We start from the raw sequence: 14012 nt of genomic DNA on the forward strand, positions 1-14012 counted from the left end.
TCCGTGCGTCTCCACTTTGACTCTCGTGTCTGGCGGGTTTAGCTTTTGTTTCTTCGAGCCCTTCTCATCCCCCCCCTCCCCCGCCATTATTTCTATCGTATTTGGAACACTTTGAGTTTGATTATCTGTGGAAATAAGGAGGATCGGTTAGAATTTTAGTGGTTTTGCTGGAATAAATTAGAGGAAGTGCTCTGTGGAATGGAAGGAAGGAAGGAAAGGTTTAGCAACGCAGCGTTAAGAAAAAGGAAATTAGGATTTCGCCGGTTTGAGATAAGGTCGCTTAGCCGCCAGTTAGAAACACCGTGTGGTGATGCAGCCCTGCGGGGCTGCGTGGTTCCGTTTGCCCAGCGGAGTCGAAGAGGAGCATCCCCCGAGGGGAAGTTTGCTGCTGTCGGAGTGTGTGGGTGCAGCTTGAATTGCCTGGCTGTGATCTCCGAGGGCTGCAGAGGGATTCTGGGGTTGGAAAGGTGGCCCTTTGTCAAGACAAAACACCTGAGAGCTCCAGGTCTCTTTAAGTGAACTGAGAGCCCAGCAGAGTCCCTTGGAGAAAATGCAGCTCTTTGATACTCAAGATGATAAATAACCATGAGTTGTGCACTTCTTATTTGGGGCAAAATACAAAAGAGCATAACATCATCTCTAGCTGCCATTCCTGGAGCATTTACCATGTTCCCAGGCATGTCCAGCTTACAACAGGCCTATTGTTCCTTCAGAAGAGAGAATAGACTCTGAGATGTTAAGTAACTTTTCCAAGGTCACACAGTTAGTGGGTGACAACTGGAATTTTAAACCCATGTTTATCTGTGCAACCTACTCTCTGATCTTCCACACTGTTCTGCATTGAGGTATATTGTATATAGTATTTTATTAACCAGTTATTGCTTGTCTAAGCCTTGCTGTTTTCTATCTTTCCGCCTAAACTTTTTGAGTTCCCAAGCATTGGCCACGCGTTTGTGCCTTAAGCGCGGCCACTCTAAGTCATCTTGTTGCATTGCTCCGGTTTCTGGCTCCTTACTGCCCGTGCCTCCACCCTGAGCTCTGTCCTCTGATCGAGCAAAAGTGATTAATCAGCCTATTCATTCTGTCTCCCAGTACTCCCAGCGCCCTGGCAGCTCGGACTCCTCTCCCATCTCTGATAGTCTGCATACTCAGACTTGAGGACCCATCACAAGTATAATAACATCTTCATAAACTGGAAGATAATTAATGCAATTTTACAGCGTGTATGAAATTGATCAGTAGAGGTAGACTGAAACCACTTACAGTAGTGCCGTGGATTTAAGTGGGTTTGCTTTTAACGAATTTGGGGTTTGAATTTTAAGTTTATTTTTAATTTTTCTTGGGATTACATTCTTACCTACCTGAACAGTAAAGACCAGTGTCTCAGGTCCTCTGGAGTGGGAGGTGTGGACTCATGATCAATGATTCAGGGTGGGAACAGGGTGTGGATGTATCTCTGAAAGGTAATTCTACCTGAGTCTGCATGCCTAGCGCATGGAGCCTGATGTGGGGCTCGATCTCCCCACCCTAAGATCATGACCTGAGCCAAAATCAAGAGTCAGACGCTTAACTGACTGAGCCACCCAAGTGCCCCAGAGCTATCCATCATTTTTATGCATGACCGAAGCCTTTTCCCCAGACGATACTTGTTTTGAGTATAGTCCACTATTCAAGCATATTGTCCCTGTACCTTTTGAATGGGATATGGCAAGATCCCCTAAATCTGAGGTTTTTGATCAGTTTGGTTCTCTAAAAAATACAAATTTTCTCCCTCGCTGACTTTTAAGACCCACGGTATTAGTACAGTTTTGTGATTAGGTTATGCTCTTGCGCCCCTTCTTTGGCATAATGGATTCTCCTTGCTTGAAGAAGGTGTATGGCGGCTGTGGCTTGGAGAAAAGGTCTAGGGCCAAAGAGTGGAAGAACTTGGGTCTGAGGCTAGACCCTCCCATGTATTAGTTCTCTGCCCCGTGGGCTGGACCTGCAGCACCAGAACCTCATCTCCATCTGTAGCAGAGGGGACCGTCACCTCTGCTCTGCCTGCTATGTTAAGTCCCACAGAAGGTTAGGCATGAAAAATGCTTTGTAAATTCTATGATGGGGCATAGCTGACTTTAAGGAAGGGTTTTTCTTTTTGACGTCGATTACCATTTATAACGAGGCAACTGTGCGACCTTGGGCAAGCTGTCCCATCTCTCTGACTCCGCTTTCTCATTTGTAATGGAAGCTGACCCCAGAGAGTTGTTGCAGGATAAGTGAGGTCCTGGCTCATAGAAAATGCTGGGGTGAAGTTAGCTGATGACTGTGAGATTGCATCATACTGACTTCCCGAGAACTGAAGAGCTTAACCCTCTGCTAAGCCCCTGGGACTCCTCATAGGAACATGGGGTTGCCATGACCTTCACTGTTACAACAGAAAAACTGAGTTCATATAGTAATGTGAATTAAGGTTATGGGAGTTTAGTATTAAAAACAGCGAACCACATTGCAGACAAGCAGAAACATTTAGAGCTCTCCACCCTTCCCCACCTCCAGTGACTTGATTGTTATCTGAAAAAGAGTGGGCTGGTTGGAGTGCTCTTACAGCAGGTCCAGATTTCCCGACCGTACACTCTTAGTCCTGGCTGGTGGTTCTCACATAAATTACCGTGGGGCGGTGCCCTGCAGACCACGTGTTTGTACTCTAAGGGCAGTGCTGGTTCTGATTCTTCACGTCTGTCTTCACATACTGGCTTTAGACTCCAATCTTTCAGCCAATCAGTTCCCTCCAGCATATGGCGCGGCGGGCCCTCCTGGCCGCGTTCTCCAGCAGAACAGACCTGGAGCCGCCTTGTCCTGGTGGGCGAGAGCCGGCTTGAGTTTTCAGGAGTCTTGTGAGCCATTTGATGTCACATTGGCAGCTTGAAATCGGCCATGGTGGGAGTATTCGCACCATGGAGACTGGCCAACTTTGCACATCAGACACCCCCCCTCCCCCTGGCCAGTTGTTAAAGGGCAGCGTGCCGGGGTTTTCTGCCCAAGTCAGAATCATGACACTTTAGCCTAGGCCGCAGCCTTTTAGCCTCCCTCCCAGGTGGTAGAGCTGGAGTAAAGCTGATTGCATTTGTGAGGCGGAACTGAGAAAACCATTGCTGTCAAACAAGGGCTACTGCCGTCTGACTGTGGTTTCTGAGGAGGTGATGTGTCTGAGGGGACTTTGCCTTCTAGGGCTCGGCTGCCGAGAAAGCAAGATCATTACTTCCAAAGTCACGTTAGGAGACGCACATTTTCAGGAGACTGATAACCTGTCCTTTACCCTATCTTCCTGGTGTCACGGTGGAGATTTCAGTCCGTTGTCTGTTCCTGGTTAAAAATGTGGCAGGTTCTGAGGTGTGGTGGTCCAAGCCAGGTCACCCCCGTCTGCAACAGAACATAGGATAGACTAGAGAGAGCGACCACAGAAAACATTTAATTTTTTCAGAATGATTTAAAGAACTCGTTTATATCTTTAAAAAATTACAAAAGTCTATTGCAATCATGTGACTGCATTTAAAACCCTTTTTGTGGACTGCCACTGATTTTTGTGTGCGTGTCCTGTTTTGAGATTTGGGAGTTCTGTGAAGGAATGCTGTCTGCCTGCAGCCTCACCTCTCATTACAACAGAGACTTGAAACAAATTGCATTTCAAAATCGTCTATCTGCAAGACTTATCAGGGCTTTGGCCTTGAAAGGAATGTCTTCCTCCCAATGTTTGTTAAACAAACGTGTGTGTGGAGTGTAATCTCTCCTGTGGTGGTTGGTGAAGAGCACTCCTTCTGTTTGTTTCCAGTCCTCAGTCCACTGAAATTTCTCTTCAAGGGGGTTGTATTTGTGTATATTTCATATATACATATAAATATTCTTATAGGGAATGAAAAAGAGCCGGGTAGATGCAAAAAAAATTGGTCCTCTCAAATTGGCTGCCCTAAACGGACTCTCTCTGTCTCGACTGCCTCTGCCTGATGAAGGAAAGGAAGTGCCGGCCAGAGCCACCAATGACGAGAGGGTACGTACGAGACATATGGACCGAGCGGTATGCTTTCTCGGGGACAGTCGGTAAAATGCTACAAGAATGCCGCCTTCAGATTTTAGTGAATTTGCTAATACGTCTAATTATCATAAATGTTAAGGCATTTTATCATCTGGATGTCAAAATTGGGGCAAATCTAGTATGTTAATAGACAATTTTAGAGTAAATGTTAATTTTTTGTTTGTTTGTTCCTGAATGTGCTTTACCTTCTTCCGCATCTGCCTCAGTCTTGATTTTTGATGACTTTAGATTAGAGGAATTCTACAAGTCCATACGAGTACACATGGGAAAGAGAGCACACTTTGACTGCTTTCATCGTATTGAAAATTTATTTCAGGAGTAAACAGTTACTGAATTTTTCATGACTTTCTTTGTGACCAAGATATATTTGCTGTGAAGTTTTATTTTTATTTTTATTTTTTTAAGATTTTATTTATTCATTTGACAGAGACAGTGACAGCCAGCGAGAGAGGGAACACAAGCAGGGGGAGTGGGAGAGGAAGAAGCAGGCTCATAGCGGAGGAGCCTGATGTGGGGCTCGATCCCATAACGCTGGGATTATGCCCTGAGCCGAAGGCAGACACTCAACCACTGTGCCACCCAGGCGCCCCTGCTGTGAAGTTTTATTATATCTCAATCAGACAGGCATGAATTAATGCTAAGTAAAAATTAATTTGCTTACAATGGGATCCTGGAGATAGTGTTGATATTTACTCCTTTTCTCAGTTTTTATATATCATAGATTAGAAAATTGAAGCATTTTTTATAGAGATTGGAATTAATTCTCCTACTTTAGGGTTTGCTATTCTCCAGGAGAACTTTCTCTTCCTTAGGAGTCACAAAATTGACCATAGATTTAGAGAAAATGAGTTCAAATTATTGTCGGCCAGTTTTCACCTTTAAACAGAAGTCTGCATTCTGCTTCTCACCAACAAGGTGATTTTTCTTTGTTATTTTAACTCTTATTGTTACAGCTTGTTAAAAACTTAGCTTTCGTTTCATCTAGAGTTGTCAATACTAGATAATGCAAAACTTGAAGCAGAAAACAAGATTTGAAATGCACCATCAGAATGCAGCTTGGACATGCGACGATACTCATATCATTCCACCTGTCCCATTTTACAGTGTAGAATTCTGGAACAGCGGTTAGAACAGGGAATGGTATTCACAGAATATGAAAAAATTCTTAAAAAACGGCTAGTTGATGGGGAGTGCTCAACAGCACGACTCCCTGAAAACGCAGAAAGAAATCGATTCCAAGATGTTCTTCCCTACGACGACGCCAGAGTGGAGCTGGTCCCAACTAAAGAAAACAATACTGGTTACATCAACGCGTCACATATTAAGGTGAGAGGAGCGGGTGGGGTCGCAAGGGCTGTGAAGTTGCGAGTTCAGTTACAAGAATGGTAAGAACTGTATTCATGTCTGTGTTCTAGAAACAGCCTAGTTGGAGCCATTGTGACAAATTGTGTTATAAGCCGGAAAATCCATACACCCGGCTGGGTAGGAAGTGTTTACCAACAGAGCCAAAGCCGCGTTCCCCTCCCTCGGGCTAAGCCCCTCTGCCCCCACCACTGTGGCCAGGACTCAGGGGTTACTCTTTGTCCTGACCTTAAGACTTTGTTCTTCTAAATCTGAATATCTCTTTCTGGCTCATAATTCTCTCCATTGCGGCAGAATTGCTAGTTTTCTGTTATCACATTCCTGCATTGATTCTTACATGACGAGGTGTCTGGGTTTGTTTGTTTATTTTAGAGAGAGAGCAGGGGAAGGGCAGAGGCAGAGAGTCTCGAGCAGAGCCCGACACAGGGCTCCATCTCACAACCCTGAGACCCTGCCCTGAGCCAAAACCAAGAGTTGGTCACTTAGCTGACTGAGCCACCCAGGCGCCCCCCTCATCTGGGTTTTTTAATGGTGTTTGCCAAAGCTTTTCCTTACCATGGTGACACCTGTTCTTTTTGCTGTTTCCCTGTGATCACTTTTCACCATCGTTTTGTTGTTTGGAGAAGCAGTGCCACTTATCCCCTGGAGACCATGGAACGCCCTTTACCTGGGGTACCGTCACACCCAGGAAGACGGGAAAAGGGATGATGACACCCCCCCCCCCCCCCCGGGAGGCGCGGAAGGCAGGCTCTCTCTTCGGCAGCGTGTACCCTTTGTTTGTGCTGGCTGGAGATCCGGTGCTTTTATTTTGGGAGGGAGAAGCTTCCTTATTGGGAGTGAATGAGGACATATCCATGGCCAGGAGTTTTTCTTCTTTCCCACATTTTATTTCTTGTGCAAGTGCTATTTGGTGAGGGCAGGTTCACGCTTGAGGCTTTCAGGGACCCGGCTGTCGGTGCCCTTGGCCGTCCTGGGGAGTCTGTGTTGCGCTTTTTCATATGGGTGTAGTTTATTTAAAACCCGAGCGTGTCTGGAGTCACTCCTCCAGTGTCTCATGACGGGATGGACGAGAACTGGATAAAGCCGCAGGCCTGTGGGTGTTGCAGACTCTCAGGTCGTCAGCTGCAGGCGGCGGCCGAGCCTCAGGACTCCTGATCGGCCACTTAACCAGCGCGGGTCCTCCCTGCGTGTCCCTCCGAGTAAAGCGCTGACCCTTCCGCCTCGGCCATCCACGGACCCTCCCCCCTTGTTCACCGTGGTCACTGCTAGCACCCGGGGCACAGCCACTGAGTGAGCCCGCCGTCAGCGAGGGGATGCAGCCCACACTCCAGCCTGCAGCCTTGACCGCCGGGGGGCACGGAGGGTCACGGGGCCGTGGGAGGCAGCCGCTGTGGTCACGCCTGTCGGCGGGCGCGGGCACCCCCCAGGTCTCTGCCGACACATCCAGCCGGGCGCTCTTACCTTAGCTTGTTCTCAAGGAGGTGCGGTCTCGGGTGGACACTTAGTCTCATGCAGGGTGCTCTGGACTCAGAAGTTCAGAGGTGAGACCACTTGAAGCAGGAATATTTTTTCTGCCCTAGAGATCTGGCATTTAACCTCGGTTTTGGCTTAATTACTACTTTTCCCAACGTGCTTAGTACTTCCTGAGGGAAACTGTTTGAAATTTAGGTACTATTATGTTGATACGGTTTTTATAACAGCAGCAGTAACAACTACTTACTGAGAACCTGTTAGTACAGACACCATATACATTGACTCAGTTCTGCCAAGGGCCCTGTGAGGGTGCATGACATTTGTATTTTACAGATGAGAGCAGAGAGTCAAAGAGGTTAAGCAAATTGTCCCAGGTCACGTGGATATTATGTGAATTCAGAGTGTGTAAGTTTATAAACAGGTAGTAATGGGAATTGTATTAACAAGGAAAAAGAATAAGAGAAAAATCTTTATTCTGAGTAATTCAGTTCATTTTTTAGTATATCATAAAAAAACATGCATACATACATATATACACATACACATTAATAAATATTTAAAGATTTATTTAGAGAGAGAGAGAGAGACTCCCAGGCAGACTCCCCACTGAGTGCAGCACCCAATGGCTCGATCTCACGACCCTGAGATCATGACCTCAGCTGAAATCAAAAGTTGGCCACTTAACAGACTGAGCCACTCGGGTGCCCCACGCATTAATTTTTTTTAAAAAATCTGTTCTAATTTCAGGTCTCTGTCAGTGGAATTGAGTGGGATTATATTGCCACACAGGGGCCACTACAGAATACCTGTCAGGATTTCTGGCAGATGGTGTGGGAACAGGGAATCGCCATCATAGCAATGGTGACAGTAGAAGAGGTAAGTGTTCATTTCTCGTCATCGATTCTCTGAAGCTGAGAGCAGTTCACATGGCTCATGGGGAATCGTGACCTGTACAGCAGGAGGGGTGGGGGTGCCGCTCTGCCTTCAGACGTGCTGTCGCTATGAAAGGGCCCCCGCGGCTGCCCCTGCTCTGGTGTGCTGACCGGCCGTGTCTCTCACAGGAGGGCGGAAGGGAGAAGAGCTTCAGGTATTGGCCACGACTGGGTTCCCGGCACAACACCGTCACCTACGGGAGGTTTAAGATCACGACCCGGTTCCGCACCGACTCTGGCTGCTACGCCACCACAGGCTTGAAGATGAAGCACCTGCTCACGGGCCAGGAGAGGACAGTGTGGCATCTCCAGTACGCGGACTGGCCTGAGCACGGCTGCCCGGAGGACCTCAAGGGATTTTTATGTAAGTGTCTTCGTGCCCAGCAGGCCTCTGCCAACATCATCCACACGGAGGAGGACGGAGGCTGCTGAACTGTTTCCTTTATGATGTCTCAGAGACGCTTTGGACTTGCTTTATTATTTTTTTAAAGATTTTATTCATTTATTTGAGAGAGAAATCCCAGGACCCCGCGATCGTGAGCCGAGCCGAAGGCAGGTGCTCAGTCACCTGAGCCCCCCCGGGCGCCCCTGGACTTGCTCTAAAATAAAGGCTTCAAGTGTTTAGAGGAGGCTTAACAGAAAGGAGTTTTTGAAGTACGATTTGGTGGCGAGTAGAAGGGCTTCGAGACTATGTCCGCGTGTCATGTTGTAGACGAGCAGAGGCAGTGACGCGCCGCGATCGCGCTGCCGGTTAGCGCCCGGGGGTGGCTAATGGCACCAGGCTCCTTACCCAGAGTCCTCCCAGTCCGTGATGAAGTCTGAGCATTGTCAGTTTGATGGGCCTTACTCCCTGCGTCTTTTTCTGTTTCACTGCTGTCTCCCAGCATACCTTGAGGAGATCCAGTCTGTTCGACGCCATACAAACAGCACCAGTGAACCAAAAAGCCCCAACCCTCCGTTGCTGGTCCACTGCAGTGCCGGAGTGGGAAGGACCGGCGTCGTCATCTTGGCAGAGATCATGATCGCCTGTCTGGAACACAATGAGGTACGTAGGCCCTTTTTGGTCAGTGGGGGAGAGGCGGGCCGGGCACACGGCAGGGGAAGAAAGGAGCTGGTGGCCCAGCGGTCCCCTCTGAACAAGTTCCCCGCAGGCTTCTTCTAGAAGATGCTAAGGGAGGAGAGTGTCGGTGTCCTGAGCGGAGTCGTGCCCGGACAGGGCCGCGTCCCGCTCAGCGCTGCCCCTCCTTCCAGGTGCTGGACGTCCCCCGGGTGCTGGGCATGCTGAGACAGCAGAGGATGATGATGGTGCAGACGCTCTGCCAGTACACGTTCGTGTACCGCGTGCTCATTCAGTTCCTGAAGAGCTCGCGGCTCATCTAAGCTCCCGCTGCTCGCGCCGGGGACCCGACGGTGGGACGCGGTGACGGCCGACAAAAGTGCTTGCCTAACCCGTACTTCCTCGCGGCCGCCCGTGGCGCCTGGATGACGGCGCACGGAGGGACCCGTGCAGAGCACGGGGCGGGGAAGGAGCTGAAGGACAAAAGGACGTGGTCCCCAGGGCCTGGCCCCGCTCCCGTCGGTCTGACGTGCAGCACTTGCACACTTTGTGCCGGTTGTTCCCTAGACGATTCTCTGTTGTACAGAAGCTGTGCCGGGCAACCCTGGCAATCAGTAAGGCACACGGATTTCTATCTTGGTATCTTGGAATTTTATTTTATGACTGAAGTATTTGGGGTTTTCTTCCTGAGAAACTGAACTTTCCACGGGGATGGTCCACAGATGTGATTGGTTCCTATGTAAGTTTGTATCTAAAACCATGTTACTATCTCTTGTTATTTTAAAAAACCTTAACAGCTTAGTTACCAAACCCAAAACTACAAGAAGAATCTAAAAGTGTTATTTTGAAACACAGAAAGCATTTTTATATTCAGAAAATTTTTTATCCTAAAATATTCTATATATTTGTACCTTCTCTATTTTCCAAACAAGAGTTCAACTCATTAAGGTACTGAAATGAGTCAGTTACCGTAAGAGAAAGTCGCGAATGAAGGCACATTATTGGGAACGGAAGACAATACTCAGAGTCACTATTTTTTTCAGTATTATTTGTAAACCTAAACGAGTTTGATCTTATTGGTTGCAAATGAAGTGAAAAACAACCGCATAGGTTGGTTTTAAGCACTTTGTTGTTAAAGACAAATCTGAATGTTAATATATGTGATGCTTGATAGATGAGACGGTAGCAGTGGGTATCCAGAAGTGTGGGAAGAGGTAAGGGCTAAGTCACGTGGGGTGGTCAGGGCCTGAGTAAGTGCGGGGTAAATGTAAGGTGGCCAATGCGAGATGCCTTTGACGGAAGTGCAGTCTTAACTCTGCTCAGACTGAGAGGCCGCGGTGGGGGCTTGGGGGATGGGGGCTGAGCCCCCCAGAGGGTAGGTACCCCCGGGAAGTTCACGTCAGTGTCTGTGACTCACTCTGTTTCCTTGGAGTTCTTATACCTAAACTTCTATTCTTTTTTAATAAAGTCAGGTTTATATTTTCATTAAAAGAAGCCTTGAAGAGGCTTTATTTTCTTCTGATTAAAGAAGGGAAGAGTTCGTGGTAGTTTCACCTCTTTTCCCAAAACTAGAGCCCGAACTACTTGTGGGGCCACCAGATTGCTGTGCTATTCAAGAGATGCTGGGGTTTTAGCTCCCCGACCCCCTGACCTCACCCCTGAGGTCAGTGTTAGCTTCTTGGCTCCTCCCTGCCCCCCACGCTATTCCCGGTGCATCGATCGCATCCCGGTGGCTGAGCTGGAGAGGGAGAGTGTTGCCGTTGGTCCAGGCGAAGATGGCCTTGTCACAGAGGGACTTGAGTAGGTAAGGACTTAGTGGGTATGTTTCCCTGAGGAGCCATCTCGTTTTTCCTTCCGAGGCTGCTTCTCTAAAATGCGGAGCTTCCAAAATGTCGCATCCAGGGCTCTTCCCCTAATGACAGTATCCTGGGGCTGGTTCCGATTGCCAGCGTTCGCTCCGAAGGCTGGTTGACTCACCGTTGAACAGGACCACTAAGTGTGTGTTGTCAGCGGTGAGACAGGATCGGCTTCCTACGGTGTGGATCTGCCATCTCCGGATTACCCAGAATCAGCCACTCCAGAGGGCCCTTCAGGAGCTGGTAATGAGAACGAATACTGGAAGTGGCACCTTGCTCACTTAGGGACAAAATGTTAATTTTAAACCTGAAATTGTTTTAAGAGTCCTGTTTAAATAACAGTAGACCCAAGTGTAAATATTGAGAAAGAGCTCCCAGAAGAATGGGATAAGCGATTTTTATGGTCATATTTCCCGTCTCCACACCACATAAAGGACGGGAGTTTTCAGTGTTTTTCTTTTTCTTCCATGGTACGTTTTTTTAAAAAATGCGTTTCTGTCAGGTTTAAACATTTTGAAGTGTCCCATTGATAAGAACATACTGTGAAACAAAAATCTAAAGAGTAATATATGGTATATTTGTGTTCCGGTTGTAATAATTAGAAGTAGATTACTTCTGAGGGCTAAATTACACTATTTAAATGTCACTCTTAAAATGTCGCATGTTTGACCATCTTCTAAGACCCATGTAATTTTTTGTCCCTTTCGAATATTTAAACTTTTTCAGTTAGTAAATATGAAAGTATTTCTGAATAAAAATTGACATTACTGGACTTTGAAATAATGTGATTTTCAAGAGCAAACTGTACAACATTTAGGCTTCATAGGTTTACCACACCTGAACGGAGGATGTTGCTGTCTGCCAAACTTACACAATGCTTCACTATCTCAGTGTCTTTTAGTTCCTTGAAATTCTAAATTTCATAGCAAAATTACCAAAATGTACATTTTCACAGAAAGTAGGTTACAAACCAGTGTTTTCCAATGGATTGATTTTGGCATCTCTTGGCATCAGTCTTCCTGATTAGTGGGGTCTTTTGATGAAATATTTTAGCTGAGAGTTTTGAGCACAGAAAGTATTCATTTGGAATGTTAAGTGCAGTCATTATTAATTACTTTCCTCTGTAACACCTGTGAAGTATTCCAAAAACCCTAGTATTTAGCCTTTAAAACCCTTTGGCAGAATTAACACAGAAGGTGGACAGACCTACGCTTCCTTAGAAGCTTCCAGAAAGAGCAAGGTCTAGGCAGAAGCGCAGAGGAGGAGTGTGTCAGGGTGGAGGACTGAGTGATGACAGCAGGCAGGGCCAACTTTTCTGTGAAGCTTTCGTTGTCAGAAGAAAAAAAGCCCCTTCAGGATGGGTTGATATGTTAGTATTCACAACACTAAGAAAAAATATATATAATATAAAACCTCATGTTTTAAAATGTACGGCTGAAGACCACCTGCACTGTAGGAATAGGTTTGAAACTTGCATGAATAAATAGAAGCAAGAATTACTGTTTATTGTAAATTGATTTTAAAATCAGACCTTTTTTTTAGGTTTTAATTTATTTCTTCATTTTAAGCAGTCTCTGCACCCAACATAGGGCTCAAACTCACAACCCTGAGATCCGGAGTCACATGCTGTTCTGACTGAGCCAGTCAGGCTCCCCTAAAAGCGGACTTTTTAAAGGAACACTTTGGGATATAAATTTAGGGAACTTGTTTCCCATCAAGATTTCATGTGGAACAAGCTGAAACTATCTTTTCTCCAGTTTAAAGTTTATTTTAAAAAATCTAGGGGCGCCTGGGTAGCGCAGTCGTTGGGCGTCTGCCTTCGGCTCAGGGCGTCATCCCGGCGTTCTGGGATCGAGCCCCACATGGGGCTCCTCCGCTGGGAGCCTGCTTCTTCCTCTCCCACTCCCCCTGCTTGTGTTCCCTCTCTCACTGGCTGTCTCTCTCTGTCAAACAAATAAATAAAATCTTTAAAAAAAATAAAAAATTAAAAAAATTTAAAAATAAAAAAGAAATCTGAATTGGAGGGGACTCTTTATTGAGCTGAGAGACATTTCAAAAATAGAGGACTAGGTACATTAGGAATTTGCCTGGAAAAACATTTCTCAAAAGAACATGAGTTTTCCAAATTCCTCTAGATAAGGGCTCTGTTCCAGTATCTACAACTATAGAAAAATGAAGAAAAATCAGAAAGTCCAGTTGTTTAAAGTTTGCCTGTGTTGGGGATGACGATTTTAGGAAACAGTTGAAGGGGTCCTCGGGCGGTTAAGGTGGCATAGTTTCCTGTATATTACACGCAGTTCCCAAATAAAAATTATGCTCTAAAAGTTCAGATGTATGTGTGTGGAATTATTGAGAAAAATAGTAATATTTCCCCTTGTAAGCCGTATTCCAAGTGGGTGCTAGTTAACTCTCCTGGTTTGTCCTCCCAAACCTTGTTTGGTATAGAACCAAATCGCTGTAATCTGAGCTCTGAAAGAGAGAGCAAATTTTCTCCCTGCTGCACCCTGGTGGTGAGATCCGAGAACGCATTCTCTGCCTGGTGCTAGGGCCCGAGCCTCAGCAACCAGTTGGTCAACTTGATCAGCGTTTGCTGAGAGAACTCCACGTAAGGGAACATCCCACCATGTGTTACAGAAACTTGAATGGCTCACGAAGGGAAGGGGGCAGATCGAGACGTGGGATGAAGTGAGCGGGAATGCACCTGTGAAAGCACCCACGAGGCAGGGCAGGGGTGAAGGAGGGTGAGTTGGCACTCCACTCCCCTACCTTTCCTGTTGCCCCTTAAACACCCTCCCTTTCCTGTCACTGGCATCAAACGGGAAGCAGAGGATGGGCCAAGAAGGAGGTTCAAGGTCTGCAACACCCAGCCGAGGAGGCCGCAGTCCGAGGCAAATGTTGCCAGGTAAAGGGTATCTAGGTCACATGCACATAACATAGGGTCTGGCCACACAGTTTCCAAAAATGAGTTATCCCACATATTTGAGAAATTAAAAGAGTTTTCAAAAATATAGAGTAAATCTAAACTTTTCCCAATATGTTGATAGGTTAAGGGATGGTAACGACTTATTTTAAATTACGCTGTAATAGTATCTATCAGTGCAGATGGATGACAAGAAAGGAATAATTGTCTTTGAACTTCTAACTCTGGAACCAACAGTATGGCTGTTAATTTTTGAAAATTACTAGCTCTATCAAGCTTGATCATTATTCTTTGGTTTCCTTTAAGCCACTTGGTGGCGTGTCATATAAAAAGACTTAAAATT

General features: G+C 46.4%; 1 protein-coding gene across 4 annotated transcripts in view; it reads left to right on the top strand.

The window, feature by feature from the left end:
- PTPN21 (protein tyrosine phosphatase non-receptor type 21) overlaps positions 1 to 11529 on the top strand; it is a 73372-nt gene extending 61843 nt beyond the window's left edge. For all 4 annotated transcript variants that reach the window (XM_026515493.4, XM_044389996.3, XM_044389997.3 and 1 more), the window contains 6 exons: positions 3887 to 4024; positions 5174 to 5395; positions 7652 to 7780; positions 7966 to 8200; positions 8721 to 8881; positions 9088 to 11529. In XM_026515493.4, coding sequence (XP_026371278.1) covers positions 3887 to 4024; positions 5174 to 5395; positions 7652 to 7780; positions 7966 to 8200; positions 8721 to 8881; positions 9088 to 9216 — 1014 coding nt within the window. In that variant the 3' untranslated portion in view covers positions 9217 to 11529. The remainder of the gene's footprint in view (positions 1 to 3886; positions 4025 to 5173; positions 5396 to 7651; positions 7781 to 7965; positions 8201 to 8720; positions 8882 to 9087) is intronic.
- The last annotated feature ends 2483 nt before the right edge of the window (positions 11530 to 14012 follow it).

This window comes from Ursus arctos, unplaced genomic scaffold (assembly GCF_023065955.2).
Source record: "Ursus arctos isolate Adak ecotype North America unplaced genomic scaffold, UrsArc2.0 scaffold_25, whole genome shotgun sequence".
NCBI classification, from domain to species: domain Eukaryota; kingdom Metazoa; phylum Chordata; class Mammalia; order Carnivora; family Ursidae; genus Ursus; species Ursus arctos.